At 38.5% G+C, this 21371-nt stretch overlaps 1 protein-coding gene across 2 annotated transcripts; it reads left to right on the top strand.

Moving 5' to 3' along the window:
- Positions 1 to 1614: 1614 nt before the first annotated feature.
- LOC120008894 (CDPK-related protein kinase-like) lies at positions 1615 to 19616 on the top strand. Of its 2 annotated transcripts, XM_038859269.1 has the most exons (11): positions 1766 to 2263; positions 4774 to 4904; positions 5032 to 5073; positions 5170 to 5278; positions 5926 to 6004; positions 6099 to 6395; positions 6472 to 6584; positions 8536 to 8643; positions 8739 to 8801; positions 8896 to 9063; positions 19077 to 19616. In XM_038859269.1, exons 1-11 carry the CDS (start codon positions 1766 to 1768, stop codon positions 19215 to 19217), a joined length of 1749 nt encoding a protein of 582 aa, XP_038715197.1. In that variant the 3' UTR covers positions 19218 to 19616. The 2 variants fall into 2 exon arrangements, with proteins under 2 accessions (XP_038715202.1, XP_038715197.1); XM_038859274.1 differs by lacking the exon at positions 19077 to 19616 and having other exon boundaries at positions 1615 to 2263; positions 8916 to 9063.
- Positions 19617 to 21371: the final 1755 nt, after the last annotated feature.

Raw genomic sequence — 21371 nt, 5'->3', positions numbered from 1 at the left:
CCCTCCGACCATGGGACCAAGTTCCATCTGGGTAAGCAATGATTTGGGACTCGGTTTGGGACTTCGATTTGGGGCTTGTTTCTGATTATTGATGAATCTCCATCGCTGCACCAAAAGCATGCTCTGTACTCCAATCTAGTCTACACCCTCTTTGATCTTCTCTGTTCCACCCCATGACCACCCAATCTTCTACCGATCCCTCTCCGTTGCCTCTTTTTCATGGGATTTTCTTTATTATTTGTCTCCCTCTCCGTGCGGGTATCGTTTGATTTGCATAGATGGGTCGGTGTCGATAAGGGAAAGATTTGCATGATGCGTGATTACAATAGGTTTTACTGAATATTAGTCATTACCGTTGAAGTTGATGATAATCATTGCAGTTGAAGTAGATGAGATTATGTTTTGCTGAATTGTAGTCAAATGGGTTTTGTAGTATCAGTTTATCAAGATAGAGAGAGGTAGGAGAATGGCCAAGCAAAAAAGCAATAATAGAGATAACGCCAACAAGGTTGGCGTGATCTAAACAAAATATTGATCACGCCAATCAAATTGGAGTGATTCATGTGTAAAACTAATGACGCCACTCTTAACGGTGTGAATGAACAAAAAACAATGACTCCAATTACAATGGCGTGACTGTAAAACCAATACACTAGTCACGCCACTTAAAGTGACGTAAAGTGCTATATTGGTAATAAATTTTGTATCAGTGCTATATTGGTATTTAATTGCAGCATTGGTATTTAATTGCAGCAAGAGTGCTATTTTGGTCAAAAACTCCACGTTTATTACATGACATCTACTTCTTAATGCCAAGTCTCATAAACTGAGCCGATTACGGAATCAAGCAATCTATGACCGAGCAGTTAGTAAGCCAGTCCGATTTTTCACGTCATCATATTAAATTGGTCAAAACATTTATTACGTAATTATCCTCTTACCACATTGGAACTTGACATATTACGTAATGCAAGCAAGATAGTAATTAATGAAACACATAAGAACAATTGGATTGACATTCACAGACAAACCGACTAAACATTATCTCTTAATTTAGTTAGATAGCGTGGGGACTAAAACCCACTCATAGCTCCAATTTTACACCTTATCCCTACATTATTATGATTTACAACCCAATCCACACTTTTATGGTTTCATTATTTCCATGCTTATTACCTAATCCCTAATTGGAATGCCTCTTTTATAGGGGTTGCAAAATTATGTTTGGTTTGGATGATTGAATTTGTCCGACCCGATTAAACTAAGTTTCAACATAAGTTATATGTTCAAAATCCAGGTTCAAACATAAATTTTTTGTTCGGTTTAAAACTAGGTTCGAGTCCGAATTTTAATCTGATTTAGGTTATTACACGATTTACTCATCCATATTTAAACCAATCTAGATTTGATCAATTAAGTACGTTCAAAATCCTATCAAGATTAGAGTCCGGATATGTAAATATTTCGTAAACATGTATTATTGTCTGATCCGAAATTGATTTTTTGTCACCCCTACTATTTTACGTGCAACAAATCCACACAAAAATAAACAAATAATAAATAGTAAGATGTCTAACTGTGAGTGCCACGTGGCCAAGTGAGATCCTCCAGCTCAGTTATCTCTCTACACTAGCCAGCATGTGACATGCCCGTCTAAACACTACTTCCTCATCTCCTCCTCTTCCTCCTCCTCTCTATCTACTCTTTCTTTCTGGAATCTTAATAAAACCAGACCAACAATGGCGTAACCGCGAAACACTGAACTATGGGAACCTGCGCCTCCAAGCCTCCCAAATCAAACCCTTACGCTGACAGAGATCAGCCAAGTGACCTTCCTGAACCTGCGCAGACTCCGAAGTCCCAGGCGGACCGGGACCTTCTCACGGCCATCAAGCAGTCTCCGTTCTTCCCATTCTACACCCCGAGCCCTGCCCATGGCGTCAAGGCTCCGAAATCTCCGGCCAGCTCCACTCCGATGCGGATCTTTAGACGGCCTTTCCCTCCGCCTTCTCCGGCCAAACACATCAAGGCGGTGCTCCGCCTCCGGAGGGAGAAGAAGGCGGTCGCGATTCCGGAGGACGAGGAGAGTGATGAGCCGGCGGAGTTGGACAAGAGATTTGGGTTCTCGAAGGAGTTCACTAGTCGGTTAGAGGTAGCGGAGGAGCTCGGTCGAGGTCATTTTGGATATACTTGCTCCGCCAAGTTCAAAAAAGGTGAACGCAAAGGCCAGAAGGTCGCTGTCAAGGTCATCCCCAAGTCTAAGGTAGGCCGTTTCCAATTTTATTGACCTCTGCATGTTTTGCTTGTATATACGTTTCGACTTTTACTCTCTTAATTATCATTTTTTTTTCTTTTCAATTCTTGGATGGATCGTTCATTTTCTCGACTTTTGGTGTTAGTAATAAAATAGAAATATTTTCTTTGAATTGAAAAAAAAAAAGTAATCATTTTTGGGTGCTCAGTATGAAGCTGGATAATTCAGAGACTTTTGTTTTAGTGGGCATGAGGGAGTGGTTAAGATTTTAGGACTATAGTGTTTGGAAGTTACTATTCGGATTCTTCTCCAGTTAGAGTACTGGTCCTGGTTTAAAAATAGATAATTCTTAAGGATATTTGAGCCTTGAATTTTGTGGACATAAAGACTTCCATTCTTTTTCTTTTTTTGTAAAGAAATTATTCCTTTCTTTGATTTTGGTCAATTGTGAGAGGATAGCTTTTGGCCCACCTGTTTCTCTTTGATGGTCTTTTGCTACTTTGCTTAAGAGCAACTCACAGCACTTTTGGTCTGATTTGAATAATGGTCGATAAAGCATGATTCACATTATTAGCTTGTCTGCTTGGCACTTGGTGAAAGTTCATACTAAAGAGCAAGGTTGAAGCTATTGTTGAGCTTTCTCAATGAGTTAATTGTAATCACTAATCACTTCATCAAACATGAAGAAAGGAGATGTTTTACTTTTAGTGGCTCAGTGGGCCTAATCTTAGTGGGATTAAATATCTCGGCTTACCATGGAAGTTGATCATTTGTAGATCCAGTCAACTAATGCCCTCTGGCCTTTACCAACTTGCGTTACGGTCAACCCAGTGGGACAAAAGCTGTGATTTGGTCATGCACCACTATCTCTGCTTGAATAGCATTACAGAGTTATTAGTCTTGATATTTTTTAGAAGATATTTTTTAGAATAAGGTATGTTATATGGTCTTACTTATTCCAAGCTAAGTTGATTTTGCAATAATTTAAAAACAGAAGATGATGCATCCTTTTCATCTATGAGAAAAGTGAAACCAGACAAGGAAATAAAGGGAAAAAGAGCCTTAAGTCAGGACGAAGATCAATTAATTAATTTTTTTTTAAACTTTTTCCCCTCAAGATGGAATGAGAGAAGAAATGAGTCATCTTTTTTTAAAGGCAAAAATATGGTAAGATATGAAATAATTCATCATGGACCGTGCTTTCCTTCATCAAATGGCTAAAAGTAGGAAATAATTTTTTTTTATGATAAATTCTCGACTAGGTTCACACTCATAACTCTGGATTTATGTGAGAAATGTTTTCTAACGTAAGAAAAAAAAAAATTATCATCCTTGTGGGAATTATCTTAACATCGATGATGAAGACTGGAGTAAGTGAATACTCAATCTGCAGTGGTGCCTTATGAATGTGACGGTACCTCACGATTGAGCACGTGCCTTGGGAGGAAATGTCTATACTTCTTTTTGGTGCATTACTTGTACTAACTTTCCTTGATATATTGTGATTTGTCAGACTAGCCACAGAGATTGTGTTGAGAATGGTGTTCTTGAGTTTTCAAGGATATTTTTCTGTTTCTTACTGCTTTGAGTGGAAAATGTTACTGGAGGGCTTTTTGGAAGAGTAAGATGAGGGGAGACTCGATAATCCAGCTTGTAAGTGGGTTTGAGGAGCCTCCTATCCAATCATAGTAGGTTATATATCAAACACCCCATATTGAGAATTTTTGGAAGTAGTCCAAAAGACTGAATCCCCTCTACTTACTCTCTTTCCTAGTCGAGGCCAGCCTCCATGCATCTTCTTCCTTCCTTCCTATTAAGGTTATCAATCCCCATTCCTTTCAATTCCAAAAACCTTTTCATAAATAAATTCCAAACCCTCTCCCTCCTTACTCTCAAGCATAGCCTTAAGGCTAGTATAGAGGCAACATTTCCTGTTAAATTGATTTTTTTTTAGTTTTATGTTATCCCTTGAGTTTCTATGCAATCTTCTGTGCTTATGTTCTTCTTCCTTTATTAAATTAATGAAAGGCATCTTATATTTGTCAATCTAAGGGGGTTGAACTGGTTAAGTGAGAGTGCGATTGATATTGTTGACTGCAATGAAGTCTAGAATAAACTTGCTAGCAACAGGGTCACTGGAATATTGTTGACTTTGTCCATTCATATTGAATTACTGAAAAAGGAATACGAAAAACAGAAAAGATTTCTATGTAAGATCGTTTACTTTATCCATTCATATTGAATTACTGAAAAAGGAATATGAAGAACATAAAAGATTTCTATGTACTATTTACCTATGGATGTATTATTCTGTTAAAAAAAATCTATGGATGTATTATAAGTAGTACAGTCTGTGTTTCTGCCAATATTTGGGATGCTGACTTTGGTCACTAAGTAATTAATGGTAATTTCTTGTTGGAAGTTTTTTGTAGTGACATATTGTAAATAATTGATAGTGCTTACTCTTTTTGTTTCCTTTTGAAATTTTGACACCATAGTGATCTATTCCTTGTTTCCAGATGACAACAGCTATTGCAGTTGAGGATGTAAGAAGGGAAGTGAAAATTTTACGCGCCTTGACAGGACATAACAATCTTGTACAATTCTATGATGCATTTGAAGACCCTGAAAATGTCTATATAGTTATGGAGTAAGTTTGAAGCATTCACTTCTCACATGATCATCTCACGTTGGGCTGTTCCTTTTCTTTTTTTGATAACCATTGAGTTATGCTGTTACATGTAGTATTAGTTAATTAACCAATATGGCTGTTTCAGGTTATGTGAAGGAGGGGAACTTTTAGACCAAATACTTTCACGGTAATCTTTCAGTAATAGCTGTGATGATATTTTTCAAACTTTTCCTTTAGGCTTTCATTATCTTATTGTCTAAGCAGATGTTATGTTGTTTTTCAGTGGTGGGAAATACTCAGAAGATGATGCCAAGACTGTCTTGATGCAAATACTTAATGTGGTTGCATTTTTTCATCTCCAGGGTGTGGTTCACCGAGATCTCAAACCAGAGGTAGGAGGCGTTCCTTTTCTTTTCCCTGTATGGTAAAAGCATTGTATGCCTGCTATAACTTTTATTTGCTCTTAACAAGGGCTGCAAGGAAAATGGGGGTGGATTTACATGTTCTTGTTCTGCTTGGAACTGAATATGAATTGATGGAAATGCTTGTTTCGAAATATTTAGTGGTGCATCATGCACATTTTACTTCCCTTGCACTTTTTAGTTTGGAAACATCAACTTTTGTTTGATTCGGTTGGCAGGACCATTTGCAATGGGTTACTGTTCATAAAATAACACAGAACTGGCAGCCTGATTGTATATCTATAGATGAATGAGTTGTAAATCTTTTGATCTGAAGGTGAGAGAAGTGCAAGGGAAAATTGATATTTGGTGTAGCTTTTAAAACTGAAACATTTGATGGTATCTAAAGTGTAACTATGTGAATACTTAAACCATTTGTTCCTTTCAAAAAGCAATGTTCCTTTCTTAGGCCCTGTTTTTTGTAATCTAACATGGTTCTATTGATAATCACTTTAGGCCAAGTCATAGTCATATGTTTGGACTGTTTGAGGAGTCTGAAACTTTAAGCAATGTGTGTGTGCGCATGTGTAGTTCGTTTATCTTTCATATCATCCAAGTTTAATCACTTTCTGGTCCAGAACTTCTTGTATACTTCTAAAGATGAGAATTCCAAGCTGAAAGCGATAGACTTTGGCTTGTCAGATTTTGTCAGACCAGGTTTGTCCCTTCTGTCCAGAGCCATGAGTTACTGCTCCATGTTATCTTCTGCCGTTTGGAGTTTGAACATCTTTGATGCTTATGTGTTCTGCAGATGAAAGGCTTAATGACATTGTAGGAAGCGCATACTATGTGGCCCCTGAAGTTCTGCATAGATCTTATAGTACAGAAGCAGATGTATGGAGTATAGGCGTAATAGCATACATTTTATTATGTGGTAGTCGTCCATTTTGGGCTCGGACAGAGTCTGGCATTTTCCGGGCTGTCTTGAAAGCTGAACCAAGTTTTGATGAAGATCCTTGGCCTTCATTATCTTCAGAGGCGAAGGATTTTGTCAAGCTTCTATTGAATAAGGACCCCAGAAAGCGAATGACAGCTGCTCAGGCTTTAAGTGGGTGTCAATTTCTTCCATGTCATAAGCATGTCATCCTCATTTGTCACTGACTGTAATTTTTTTTTATTTGCAGTTCATCCTTGGATCCGGAATCATCGTGATGTAAAAGTTCCGCTTGATATTTTGATACTTCGACTCATGAAGGCATACTTGCGATCATCATCTTTGCGTAAGGCTGCTTTAAGGGTGTGTATGTGATTTATTGCGAGAGAAATATATTTTTGTTTTCCTCTACAATATCCCCTTCTTAGCATTGATTATTTAATTTATTTTTCATGTGGTCTCTGTGCTATTAGTCAAAGTTATTGGACTACTTTTCTGATCCTGTAGATTTTATTTTATCTTTCTGAATGTGGAGTTGCCTTTTCTCGTTTTTATTCTCATTTACAACATTGGTATCACGATAAGTTTTCCTCCTTAAAATTGTTTTAAATTTTTTGTTAGGTGCAGATTCAGTGAAATTATAGAACACTGTTCAGTTGATGACTTCCCATTATATTTTGCATTTTTTAATTTCTGAAATCAATCATTGAGGAATGCTTTTTTTACCTCATTCCAATATTGTTGTTGGTAACAGCAAAATTAGGTGACTCGTTGAATTTTAAGCTTGTGTTTATTCTTTTGTCTGCATAGAATTCATTGGGTTGACAAGAAAAATCTCTCTTCCAAAGCTTATGTGACACTTCCGTTTCACTGCTTCAAGTTGTTTTTAGTCCTTTTGGTATTTTGATAGGGGCTAATAATATGAGATGGAAAAGGAACCAAATATGAAAGAAGAGATGAATATTGGCAGCAAATTGTGCAAGAATCTTAAACACAATCACAACCAATAACCAGTCCGTTAGGAGAGGACAAAGCTCCAATAGATAATATTAACAATGATGTGATAACCTCCTAAACAAAGCCTATAGTTATTTATACTAAATAGACAAAAACAAACTCCTAGAAAGCAGGGAACAGTTGATGAAAGTGGAAGTGGAACTGCTGCAGTTAATGAAATGGCTTGAGTGGAACTGCTGTCATTGTGGGATGATTATGGAGGGACTTGGTTACTTAAAAACTGATCTCCATCTTCAGCACGTTTTCTCCACCTTTTTCGTGAATAAGTCCGCAAAGGCGGTTCTGTATCATATTTCTTGTCCATTTTTTTCTTAAGGCTGTTTTTTTTTAGTTTCTTTGATTTCTTTCCTTTTATGTGTTTCTCTTCAATATTAAACACGTCTTTGGTGTCTATTCTTAAATACTATTGTTATAAAGATAAAATAGTTTATTTTTGGGTGACAACTCTTTGGCACATAACAACCTCCTTGAGTCCTTGGGCGCCACAAAGGTAAGGCTGTACGCATCTGTGCTCCCTATATCCCAGAAGAGCTGAAGCCTTTCGCTTTCAGTTCGCCTAAGCTAACCCTAAACAACCTGGGTGGAAAACAAATTGCTTGTTGGAACTAATTTTCAGAATATGAATTTTTTCAAGTGAAGCAGTTCCCATTGTACTCTTCTAGGTGCGTTGACTCATGCCCTCTTGGGATCTTGTTCTACATTTACTTACTTAACCATGGTTTATTAGTCATTTTCTTGCTTTAAAGATTCAATTTGGGAGCATTTTTATTGTTACATTTGCTTGTTTACGATTGTTTAGAGTTGCAGGGTTGCAACCTAGAGGTCACATGTTCAATTCTTAGAAACAACTTCTCCACATATTATGTGGGGTAAGGTTTGCATGCATCTTGCCTGTCCTTGACCCCGCCTACTGGAGAGTCTTGTGTGTTTTTCCTTTTACGATGTATTGACAATCGACTATATACAAAAATGGAACTTGGCCGTCTTTTTTGAAACTGTCAAATTGTTTGTGTTCATCCATGTTTGTTGGATGACATTGCATGGAGAGTCTTGAGCTTAAGACGAGGGATTATTTATTTCGTGCTAGTGGATTTAGAGAGAAAGAAATAGATCCACTTTTCTAATTCTCTATGTGTTGAGAAGTGATTGCGTTCAAAACATGTAAAAAACCTACTTCCATTGATTTGACGAAGTCTTTCTTTTTGTCAGTTATTTTAAACCAACAAAATATTTGGGTTATTTTTCATAGTTTATTTATTAATCCTAAATTCCTTATCAATCCTACTGTTTTATGCAGGCTCTGTCTAGAACGCTAACTGCCGATGAACTCTTTTATCTGAAGGAGCAATTTGCATTGTTAGATCCTGAAAATAATGGTAGCATAACCTTAGAAGATATTAAGATGGTTGGTTCCTTCTATCTTTCCCTCTCTATCTCTTAATTGAGTTTGGGTAGCCAGAAGTATCCTTTGAATTCATATCTTTTATCCCTCTTTGACAGGTTCTAATGAAAAATGCGACAGATTCGATGAGGGAGTCTCGCATTATTGATTATCTTCTTTCGGTATAAGTTGTTGATCGCTTGAGCCTTCTCGTCGTATGTTTATTGGCTTGTTGCTTATATCTATGCCTGCAACCTATTTTTTATTTGGTAACAGCTAAATGCACCTCAATACAGAAGAATGGACTTTGAAGAGTTCTGTGCAGCTGCATTAAGTGTCCACCAGCTGGAGGCACTTGATCGCTGGGAACAACATGCCCGTTGTGCATATGAGATTTTTGAAAAGGATGGGAATCGGGCTATTGTGATTGAGGAACTTGCTTCAGTAAGTTGAAATTTTTTTGGATGGTAGAAAAATTTCGTATTATTTATTCAGCGTACTATTTTGACCTCCTAGCACATTGTCTTATGCATGGGACGTAACCATCATTAATAGTGAATGGTGTTCTCTTCATGTCTTATATGCTGGTACGCAGAAAAGTTTTCTGTAGTTGGTTTTTCATGAATGAAGTATGATCAGTACGTACTTAATAAAGGGACCATTATGGAGGAAAGACTCTTATGTAAACTAATCTTTTTCACATTCGTATGGGGCTAGTGACCAAAATTTCTGAACCTAGCAAAGCTAGAAAGATTAAACTACGGTTGATGTAGTTTTTGAACTATCGATGTAGATTTTGTGTAGGATTGAGCCAACCAAAACCTTAACCCCCAAATTAAGCCCAAAAATTAAGAACCCTAGGACAAAATTCACAATTCCTAGGTCTGAAATTGGAACAAAATTCTTGGATTTTTTTAATCAAACAAAAACGACCCGGAATCTCTCAGGTAGGGTTGGATAAACTCACCTTCCCCTCTCAGCCTCTCACCGAGCGTGTCTAAGGAATCTCTCCTTTAGCAAATTTGTATAAAAACTCTCATTATTGAATTCATGACTTACATCCATATATATAGTCTTCTAGTAATCCTAATTACATAAGAAACTTCCTTCAAATAAAACTAGGATTTCTAAAAGTAAACTAATATGACTCCAATTATAACTATGATTTGACTTAGGAAAAATAACCTAATAAAGGACTCATAAAACAAATAACTAATACTAAATTCGAAATTCCAGCACAAGCTGAAATTCTGACAATACCCTTACTATGAAAACTAAAAGAAATTTAGTTAAAATAGACCCGATAAAAGACTAACTTATAAAAGACTATATTAGTGGTCCTCCTGCATCAATTTCCTCTCTCCCTCAAGAACTCGACTCCGGCGAGTAAATGGAGAAATAATTGTTGATGTGGCACTAGCTTGTTCCAGCAACTCGTCTTCACAAATCCAGTTGTAGGAATGAACTCGACCCACAACCATAATCTTCGTAACCTTCAACATTGTAAAGCTTAGTTCTTCTTGGAGTTAGTTCCAAAAATTGTAGTCTGTCGTCCATAATTTCACTCAAGCCAATAAACTCATCTGGAATGACAAACTCAATAAATTCTATAGGCTCCTTCAAGTTGATTTGATTGGCAGATTGAATCTTGAAATTAGGTCCTTGCATCTTAAGCATCTGTAACTTGTCATCACTTTCTTGTAAGCTTAATCTAAAATCAGATTCTGTTATGGGTAACAATTCTGGTTTGTCCACTTCTTTCCACAAAAACTCACTTTTCAACGCTCTAAGACTGATTCTAAGATCTGGTTGGAAAATCTTTGGGATGACACAATGTTGTCCAGTGGTATCTTTCATCAAAATTTCTTCCCCAACAAAATATGCTTCCTCACCAGCCTTGTTTTCTTGAAGTAGATTTTCATTGTAAAGCAAATTTGAAGATTTTTCTGCATCAACAGCTGACTGTAATAATGCTTCAATATGTGCTCTTGCCTTTTCTGTGGCATCGTTCTTGTCCATGATGTGCTGGTAAGTTGATTCTGGGTCTACTAATTCAAAATCAGCCTTGGTCAGTAGTAATTTCACCCTTTTATCATCTTGAACAAGTAAATCTTGAGGAATGACGCCTGATTGGGTCGATATTTGATTAGTAAACATCTTTTCCGCCTCAACTCCAATGTCATCAATTTCAATTTCTGTACTTGTGCATTCTTGTTCAATCTTTTGTCCAGAAAAAGTAGTTGATTGTACAGTGTTGGCATCACTTTTATTTACTCTAAGCTGTCCGAACTCAGTTTCTGTCACAGCTGCAAAATTTTCCTCTATAGCTTGTCCTTGAGATCTCAAATTGTAGAATTGTTGTGTGTACTCAGCTACATAAATAGGCTCTTGCTTCAAGACTGCATATTTTCTATAAACTTTTCTGTGAAAGTTTGGTGGTGAATACTTTTCCTGTAATAGTTTCTTCATGAGCTCCCATCTTGTGATGTTAAACCCTTTCTCACGCCTATAGTCTGATTCTACTCTGTCACCATTCACTAGCTTCACCCTTAAGTTTCGGAATGACAAATAACACCATTTGATCTTCAGGAAACTTTGAGAAGTTGAAGAAATCTTCGATGGATTTTAGCCACTTTGTGAAGACTTATGGGTCAGTAGAACCATAGAAATCTGGTATCTCTAACTTCACGTACTTGTTGGCTGCACTGTTAAAATTCCCTCTAGGTTCATTATAGGTCTCAAAGTTAAGCCTCCTAGACGATTCTTGCATTCTGTTATGACTGACTTTGTCCTGAAATTCCAGTTTATGAGTTCCTTCAGCAACCCTTTTGCTACTGCCTGGTCCCTCTTTCTCAAAGCTAGCTTCTTTGTTTGGCTCACTAACAGATTTGCTCCACAAGTGGTCTACAAGCTCTGCAGTGCAATTCAGTTTCTTTACCAGGTAGTTAATAGATGTTGCAATAGATTCTAGCGTTACATCTAAGGACTGTTTCTCCCCCTCAAAAGACAGTTTAGTCATCAGCCCAATCTGAAAATCCTAAGTCAGTCATTCCTTGTTAACATAAACAAGTTAGAGAAATTGTAAGTTGCTCGGAACCATGCTCCGATGCCAACTGATGTAGTTTTTGAACTACCGATGGAGATTTTGTGTAGGATTGAGCAACCAAAACCTTAACCCCAAATTAAGCCCAAAAATTAAGAACCCTAGGACAAAATTCACAATTCCTAGGTCTGAAACTGGAACAAAATTCTTGGATTTTTTTAATCAAACAAAAATGACCTTGAATCTCTCAGGTAGGGTTGGATAAACTCATCTTCCCCTCTCAGCCTCTCACCGGGCGTGTCTAAGGAATCTCTCATATAGCAAATTTGTATAAAAACTCTCATTATTTAATTCATGACTTACATCCATATATATGGTCTCCTAGTAATCCTAATTACATAAGAAACTTCCTTCAAATAAAACTAGGATTTCTAAAAGTAAACTAATATGACTCCAATTATAACTATGATTTGACTTATGAAAAATGGCCTAATAAAAGACTCATAAAACAAATAACTAATTCGAAATTCGAAATTCCAGCAAAACCTGAAATTCCGACAATACCCTTACTATGAAAACTAAAAGAAATTTAGTTAAATTTAGTTAAAATAGACCCGATAATAGACTAACTTATAAAAGACTATATTAATGGTTCTCCTGCATCAACGGTTCAGCTTGCAATTATATTTGTTCAGAAATAAAATTTCATTCACCTCAAGCTCAAGCTACCTTAGTTGAAACCTTTTGGAGATATTGAGCATAATAAGAAACTAAACCCTAAAAACATAAATGCAAAAGATGGGGAATGCTACGCGCGCGTGAGATTCTCTGAAAATGGCTTCGTTCCCATTCTCCCTCCCCCCTCCGTACCAAATCACACCATACCCATACCCACCGCTGCAAATTTACCCACCATACCCAAACCCACCACCACTATGCCCGCAGCCGCAAATATACCCGACATACCCCTCACTTTATTCTCATCCACAAACACAGATCTACCCTTTTCATCATCAGATTCCTTCCTATTACCCCACACATCCCCCACTACCAACATCCCATGTACCTCCACCACCACAGCCTTCACAAGCCCTTTCAAGACCTATAACTCCAACGCCGACATCCCCACTATCCCCAAATACAACAGCCCCACCACCAATCACAAACCCAATTATGACAGAACCACCCATTCATGATCAGCCCATTCTACCTCCTCTGCCACAAACCACCAATCACACTCAGCCTAGAACTGATGCGTCGTGGGCATCTCTTCTATATAACTCTCTTGAAAAGCTAAGGTGGGAGGGGGGAAAGGAAGCTAAGGGTCGTGTGGAGCTGCCTCAAAAGTCCTGGGTCAGTTCAGGGAAGAAGGGAGCAAGGAGATTTGTTTCGATAGAGCGAAAATCTTTTGACCTTGTTTTAGAAGGCCGTAGTACTGATTCCCTGCGTATAACCGAAAGATGTAAAGGCCGGAGAGTCTCAGTGTTCTTCAGTGTTCCTGGTCTGCATTGGCTTTGTATGTGCTTGGATGATTTCAGAAGTATGTCCCCCAAGTCTCCCTGGTATCGCAGCCATAGAATAGGTGATAAAAAGTGGGTTTTCCTCTTTCAGACCAACCACCAAGGTAGGTTATGGTCAATTACCGAGATTCTAGGGGTTAAATCTTGGACTATTCTAATACCGGAGGGCCCGGGAGGTAATGGCTGGAGGGAGATGGAGAAGGCGGTTCAGGATCTGGCTATGCTGGTTACTGGTGGACCATCTGATCTCTGCAATAGCCAACCACAACCAATAGGAAAACAAGTGCATAATTGTCCCAACTGTGGGTTTCAGCTAATTGATGCTTATAAATGGCCTGCCTTGGGCAAGGAGAACTACCAGCGGATTAGAAATCATGTTCTGCCGGATAAGGATGCCGCCGGTGAGGGAAGAGGTGGTACAAAGCCTCCGCCTGACAAAGGTAAAGGGAAGGCTACAGAGTTGTACGGAAGAGGTGTTCGAAATTCAAATCATCTTACAGATAAGTTGTGGGCCCCTAGAGTCCAAGCCAAAAAGATCTGGAGGCCCATTCAGGCTGGAGAAGGCCCGAGTTCTAATATGGGTGTAGGGCCAAGTTCTAATTTGGGATCAGGCCCAAGTTCTTTTGGACCCTCGTATACCAACCTCTCGTTTGCTATCAATTATTCAGGAGATAAGGAGGTTGGTAATCCAATCAACAGTGATCAGATTGGAAATCAGGGTGGTGACGATATAGTTCTAGTCGATGAAGAGGAGATAGGAGGAAGCACAACCAACGATGGTGATCTCTCACAAATCAGTACTCCTAGATCTTCAAGGTCTATAGAGCCAATCTCTGAAGTGGGCAGTGAGGAGATACAGCCTGCGGTGGTAAGCGAAGGATGGCACTTTCGGGCCAATATTGAAGATTTACTCGAGGATGTCCATGAAAATAATTCCAAGCTAGTGAATTCTGGGGGGAGAAAATCTTATGAAGACTGGCGACTTTTCCAGCGTTATCTAGATCTCCCGCAAGAGGATCAACTCTACATCACCAATCAGTCTGATATGGTTTGCACTTTTCCTGACAAAAGCCTTGAGCCGGTGCCTATTAGAATTGATACTTCCAATGCTATTTATAGGCGCCAGAACAAGAATTTAGGCCAAGAGCTTCTCCTCGAAGCCGGACATGATCTTGCTCTACCTTGGGAGAACGACGCTATGGTCCCAACACCGCTGGCCATTATTACTTCTGAAAATGTAGAAGGTAACCGACTGTTGAACAGGGAGAATCATTCAAGATGGATTATACAGAAGCTCCAACATATGAGGAAAACTCTGGGAATTACCTATTATGGTATGGAGGATGATGCTATTGCTCTCTTGGTTGAAATTGAGCGGAGAAGAAATTCAGATAAGGATAAGAAGGCGGTGACTTCTGACACCCAAAGAAAATCAAGGGATAGAAGCAGGGAACTAAAGAGACTGGACTGGTCAATAAACTATGAGAGACAGTATAATAAGAAGGAGGGATTTACTGAGAAGGGCCAAACTTGTTTCAATGCATATTAAAATCATTAGCTGGAATGTTAGAGGTTTGAACAGCCAAGATAAAAAGGCCATCGTAAAGCATTTTTTAGGTGATTGGAAGGGGCAGATTGTTTGCTTACAGGAAACTAAGCTTACAGAGTTTGATTCCTCTTCTCTCCGGTCGATTTGGGGTATTAGTTCTGGTGATTGGCTCTGCATCCCAGCAAAGGGAGCCTCTGGTGGTGTTGCCTTGATGTGGAATTGCAACCAGTGTGAGATCATTGATCATAAAATTGGAGAGTTTTCTATTTCAGCCATCTTTCGATCGAAGGATGACTCTTTCGAGTGGGCTTTTTCTGGTGTGTATGGGTCTCCTTCCAAGAGGAATATTGTGTTATGGGATGAGCTCTCTATTTTCAGATCTTTGTGGAATGGACCTTGGGTCATTGGGGGTGATTTTAATGATGTTTTGTACCCGCATGAGAGAACTGGTGCTACTGGTGAATCAGCGGATATGAGGGACTTTCAAAACTTTGTTTTCAATAATAGTCTCCGGGACCTCCCCCTCCAACATGGAAAATTCACATGGTCAAACCTGCGTCTTCATCCTTCCTTCTCCAGAATTGATAGATTCTTCATTAGTACTGATTGGGAAGATCATTTTGGGAGTGTTGCGCAGTCCCTCCTTCCTCGACCTACCTCAGATCATTATCCAATCCTTCTAGAGGGTGGTATCATGAATTGGGGTCCCACCCCCTTTCGGTTTCAGAATCATTGGCTGCATCATGAAGATTTGGAAGATCTCATTAGAGAGTGGTGGAACTCTTCTCATATTAATGGTTTTGCTAGCTTCAGGTTGATAGCAAAGCTGAAAATCCTTAAAGCTAAATTGAAGGAGTGGAGCAAAGCTACTTATGGTGATGTTAGTTCGAAAATCAAAAGCTTAATGGCTGATATCAATTCACTGGATGAGCGAGAGAATAGGGAGGGGAGTCTCACGGTTGATGACATGACTTTAAGAGATGCAAATAAAAGAGTTCTTTCAGAGCTCATTAGGGTGGAGGAGGTGGCTTGGAGGCAAAAATCCAGAATCAAGTGGCTCAAAGAAGGGGATAGAAACAGTAAGTTCTTTCACAAAATGGCTTCTATTCACAGAAACCGAAACTATATCAAGTCTATGAGCATTAATGGGAGAACCATTACTCAAGAAAGGAACCTGAAACATGAAATCCCAGCCTTTTTTAAAGGGCTTTTCGAGGAAAACTTTAACTGGAGACCCTCTTTTGATGACTTGCATTTATCTTCTTTGAGCATGGAGGAGGCCCAATGGCTTGAAAGACCTTTTGAAGAGGAAGAAGTCAAGGCTGCATTAGACAGTTGTAATGGGGAAAAAGCTCCTGGTCCTGACGGTTTCACCATGGAGTTCTATAAGAGATTTTGGCTAGTCATCAAGGCTGATATAATGGAGTTTTTCAATGAGTTCCACAAAAACGCAGCATTTGTTGACTCTTTGAATACCACTTTTATTACTTTGATTGCTAAGAAAGCTTCAGCTCATGACATCAGAGACTTTAGGCCCATTAGCTTATTGGGCAGTGTGTATAAATGGCTGGCAAAGGTTCTCTCTAAGAGATTACGGGCTGTTCTGGGTGGTATTATCAATGACGCTCAGCATGCTTACATTAAAGACAGGCAGATTCTTGATGCTTCTTTGATTGCAAATGAGATTGTGGATCTTTATTCTAAGCTCAAGTTATCTGGTGTCTTGTGCAAGTTAGATATGGAGAAAGCCTTCGACAATATGAACTGGAATTTTCTTCTTAAAGTTCTCGAGAGGAAAGGATTTGGGGCAAAATGGATTTCTTGGATCAAGAGGTGTCTGACTTCTGCATCTTTCTCTATTTTAGTCAATGGGGCTGCAACTGAGTTCTTTCATTCCTCCAAAGGGGTTAGGCAGGGTGATCCCTTATCGCCCTTCTTATTCATTCTGGGCATGGATATTTTGAGTTGTATGTTGGATAGAGCAGTTTCGCATGGTCTGCTTGATGGAGCCAAGATTGAAGGTAGAGCTAATTCAGTCTCAATTTCTAATCTGTTGTATGCGGATGACACGTTGTGTTTTTGTGGAGGCAGTGTGGAGCAAGTAGCTAATCTTCGTGCCATCCTACTAGGCTTTGAAGCTATCTCTGGTTTGAAAGTTAATCTGAGTAAGAGTAAAATCATCCCTGTTGGAAACACTCCAAATGCTGAGCTCCTTGCTGAGGTACTTGGGTGTGGAGTCTCCAACTTGCCTTCAAGCTATCTTGGGCTTCCCTTGGGTGCTAAATATAAAGACCAGAGTATTTGGAATCCCTTGGTGGAAAATTTTGATAAAAAGCTTTCAGGATGGAGGAGGAACTATCTATCTAAAGCAGGGAGGCTATCTCTCATTAAAAGTACACTATCTAACCTCCCTGTCTACATGTTGTCTATTCTCCCCATCCCCTCCTCCATTGCTGGTAGGCTTGAGTCAATTATGTGTAGATTCCTTTGGGGCGATTCAATGGAGAGTAGGAAATTTCATTTGGTGAATTGGAATTGTGTTAAGCTCCCAAAAGAGGTTGGAGGCCTAGGGATAAAATGCTTGATCACATTTAATAAGGCCTTACTGGGTAAATGGCTATGGAGGTTTGCCATCAACAAAGATCAGTTGTGGCGGAAAATTATTGCTTGCAAGTATGGCACTGGTATCTATGGATGGTCCACGAAGCAGATCAAAGAACCATATGGCTGCAGTATGTGGAAATATATAATGAAAGGTTGGGAGGCTTGGTCTTCTCTAACCCGCTTCCAAGCTGGCAGGGGCAACTCAATAAGTTTCTGGAACGATCATTGGGCAGGAGACACCTCTCTGAAGGACTCTTTTCCTAATTTATACACTTTAGCAACACAGAAAGATGCTTCAATTATCCAATTACTTCAAGTCTATGATGGAGGCTTTTCCTGGAATATCAATTTCATTCGTGAGGCACAAGATTGGGAAGTGTTGACTTTCACAAACTTCTGGAGCCTTGTCTATAGTGCAAAGATCAATCCTGTTTGTGAGGATAAAATTTGTTGGGAGGTAGCAAAAAACAATCTTTTTTCTGTGAGTTCATTCTATAAGGAACTTCTGAAAGATAAATTGCACAATGGGCACTCTCATTTCCCTTGGCAATGGCTTTGGAAATCTAAGGCTCCCCCTAAGTGTGTTTTTTTCTGCTGGGAGGCTGTATGGGGTAGAATCCTAACAATGGATAACTTGCAAAGGAGAGGCATTCCGTTGGTAAACCGATGTTGCCTTTGTAAAGCAGGTTTGGAATCTATCAGTCATCTTCTTTTGCACTGCGAGTGGTCTTCTAAAATTTGGGCAAATGTTCTGAGGCTGCTGGGCATTTCTTGGGTCACTAATTCTTCAGTGGACAAGGAATTATTGGCTTGGAAGGGCGTAAGCAGGGACAAAAGGCTAGGAAGTTTTATCCAATTAATTCCAATTTCTGTGATGTGGATGCTATGGCTGGAAAGGAATAACAGAGTGTTCAAAAGCAAAGAATCCTCCATAGACACTTTCTTAGTCACCTGGTTTGATTGCCTTAGGTTCTGGGGCACTTCCTTTTCTGGGAACATTTTTGATCATATGTTTATCCCCCCTTCTAATTTGTTTGGGTTGCACCCCCTTGGTGCTTGAATAAAACTTTTTTTCATTCAAAAAAAAAGAAACTACAGCAAGAAAAGGCTCACAAGGCCTCCCATTCTCCCAGTGTGAATAGTGGGCCGATCTCTTCCACTCTTGGGTTCGGATGATTTAAGCTAAAATGTAGGATGAGGCTAAGGTTGCGCTTAGTTAATTGTTTCTAAGAGGGAAGTCCCATGGATTTTGTAATTCAAGCTCTTGTAGCTTGTACACCAGCCTAGAAAGTAGTCTTGGGGGCTTTTGGGTAGTTAATGAGTAATGACAGGACCATGGTAACCTATCTTGGGATTGTATTGCAGCCATATGAGGTTGATTGAGTTTCCCTTTCATTTTCTCTAACACTGATACAGTTACATTTTCATAATGAGTGTTGGCTTTCCTGCCTCTTAATCCTGAAAAATGAGGGATGTATGCTACTAATTTATGTTCTAACTTCAGTTAAAAAGCCATTAGTTTCAATTATTGAAGTAGTCTGGTGTCAATTGTCATGGATACTGCCCCTATTATCGTACCTAGTGAAGTGACTCCTCATAAAGATTGACAGCCGTAGACAAAATAAAATGCATGTCTTATTCTTCATTTTCTCGTCCTTTATTGACAGAAACTTGCAATGTTCGCTAGATCCTAAGACTATTAAACCAATTCTGATTGTTTATTGAAAAATTTCGTATTCAGGAACTTGGGCTAGGCCCCTCCATCCCAGTTCATGCTGTTCTCCATGATTGGATTAGACACACTGATGGCAAGCTAAGTTTCCTTGGTTTTGTTAAATTGCTCCATGGTACATCCAGCAGAAGTGGTACGAAGCCACATTGAAGACTTACGGTTTGTTGCTTGTAAGAGAAAATAATTGCTAATACTTCTTGGCAACAAGTAATGTACAAGATTGGTCTGCATGTTCTGCAATTGGTGCTTCCAGGTTGGGATCTTGGCAAGCGTAGTCCTTTATGACCATTTTCAGTAAAGATTACAGGTGATCACTGTTTTCAACAATCTATTGGAGGAGCCAGAACGTCCAGAACTTGCAGGGCTGTCGATTGTTTCCTGAGAAGCCATGAAAATCTTTGGCTCTAGGGTGTAAAGATGTAGGGATAGTGTTGCCTGAACAGGTGAAAAGCATTCCACTTTTGTTGGCTGATAATGCTTTATTGTTTATACACTTTCCATTTGTCCTGTCTTTAACTTTTGCTACCTGCTGGACAGCTATATGAGAAACTGCAGGCTACATTCATATAGTATATCACATTCCTTGAGGAAAGAAGGCACAAGAGCTGAATTGATTTTCTTTTCTGTGCACAGTGAACTATGAAGTGATTGTTTTGTTGGATCTAGGTGTATGAGAAGAGGGTGAATTGTGTCTCCAAATTCCAAATAGGAATCTCCTAAACTCAATTAACAAGGAAAATAGTAAATAACACAACAAACAAGGCAAATAATGAAAGCAAGCAAATCAATGAACACAAATATTTCAGAATTGTTGGAGCAAAGTCTCCTATGTCCATCACCTAAGTTCACTTAACTTTAAACTTGCCACCAAGAATTGAAGGTCTTACAAGGCCATCTACAACTTCTAGGCTCTCGCAAGTTCATCCCAAAATTTGACAAAGATTTTTAGATCTCCTTAAAACTGGAAGTTTCACAAAACTTCCCAATTTATCACACTAGGGTTTATGCTCACCCAAAACTTTCACAAAACCTCACAATGGTTGGTTGCTGGTTAAGGCTTTACAAGTGTTTAGCTCAAGGTAGTTCACTTATTGTTTGCATTCAACAACCTAGGAGGAACATCTAATCTCTTACAAGGTGAAGGTCTCACAAAAAAATATTTAGGATGAAAAACAAAGAGAAGCTCATAAGTTGTATGAATTTTTAGATGTAGCACAAGTAAAGAAGAATGGCTTGAATAGCTTTGATTTGAGATGAAGAACATTTGATCTAATTCTTGAGAGAAGCTAGTCGAAGAATGATTGATATATGAGAGTAAATATTTTTCGATTGATATATGAGAGTAAATATTTTCATACAATTTTTGCAAAAGGCTTCTCCTAGAAGATGTTGGAAATTTGAATTGGAAATTGATTTTGGTATTCATGTTACAAAGCTTGTAACATTTTTTGTATTTAATGGGATTTTACAAAATATATAACTGACCTAATAATCTTATCAAAAAAATAAAAATAAAAAAATAACTGACCTAATAATTCCTATTTAATTTTGATATTATTACCTTGATTTTCAGTTTTATTTTAGTGTTATATAAGGCTATGTTTAGAGGAGGCTATGTTTTGATTTATTTTAGTCTATTCTTCTCGAGAGAGGGGCACTAAGAATCTTGATTTGCTGTTACACCATTATTTATTACCTACCACAGGTTCTTGTAGTTGTTACACAATATCGTCTCGCAGGTCTACTCAATCACACACCAATGATAACATAAAACAATGGTGTAACAGTGAATCAAGATTCTTAATGTCCCTCTCTCAAGAAGAATATACGCATACAAGGAGAGGAGAGAAGCAATTCATTGGAAACTCATCAGTTTGCAATCAAGATTCTTATGTGGCATTTGATTTTAATTAAATCATCGAAAATCTGAGCCCAAAGGTTCGAGCTCAAGCTCATCACCTCCTAGGAAATCATATCCACCTTAACAACAATAGCTTGAAATTTTCGTCGTTGATCAAAACAACAAAACTCAAATGGAAGAAAAGTCATAGAGATCCCAGTAAAAAACATACCAGTAGTGAATGTGTCACTATCTTATTCAATCATTAGGTTTTGTGGACCCTTATACTTACATCAATTAAAGGACAAAATCCACTATTGGGACGATTGAAATGTTTTTTACTGGGATCCCTAACATTTTTGTAAATGGAAAAGGAAAACCAAGTCTCAAATCAAATACGGATTTTTAGGAACCCAAGCATAAATTTTTTATCATTTATTTATTTTTCAGATAAAAATTATTTT

Source organism: Tripterygium wilfordii, chromosome 2 (assembly GCF_013401445.1).
Source record: "Tripterygium wilfordii isolate XIE 37 chromosome 2, ASM1340144v1, whole genome shotgun sequence".
NCBI lineage: Eukaryota > Viridiplantae > Streptophyta > Magnoliopsida > Celastrales > Celastraceae > Tripterygium > Tripterygium wilfordii.
This window is presented reverse-complemented; position numbering and strand designations above follow the sequence as displayed.

Excerpts from the sequence above, each read along its gene's own strand:
- LOC120008894 (XM_038859269.1), top strand. The coding sequence starts at position 1,766 with ATGGGAACCTGCGCCTCCAAGCCTCCCAAATCAAACCCTTACGCTGAC. Across the intron at positions 4,905-5,031 it reads AATGTCTATATAGTTATGGA|GTTATGTGAAGGAGGGGAAC; the intron begins GTAAGTTTGAAG and ends TGGCTGTTTCAG. Across the intron at positions 6,005-6,098 it reads GTCAGATTTTGTCAGACCAG|ATGAAAGGCTTAATGACATT; the intron begins GTTTGTCCCTTC and ends TGTGTTCTGCAG.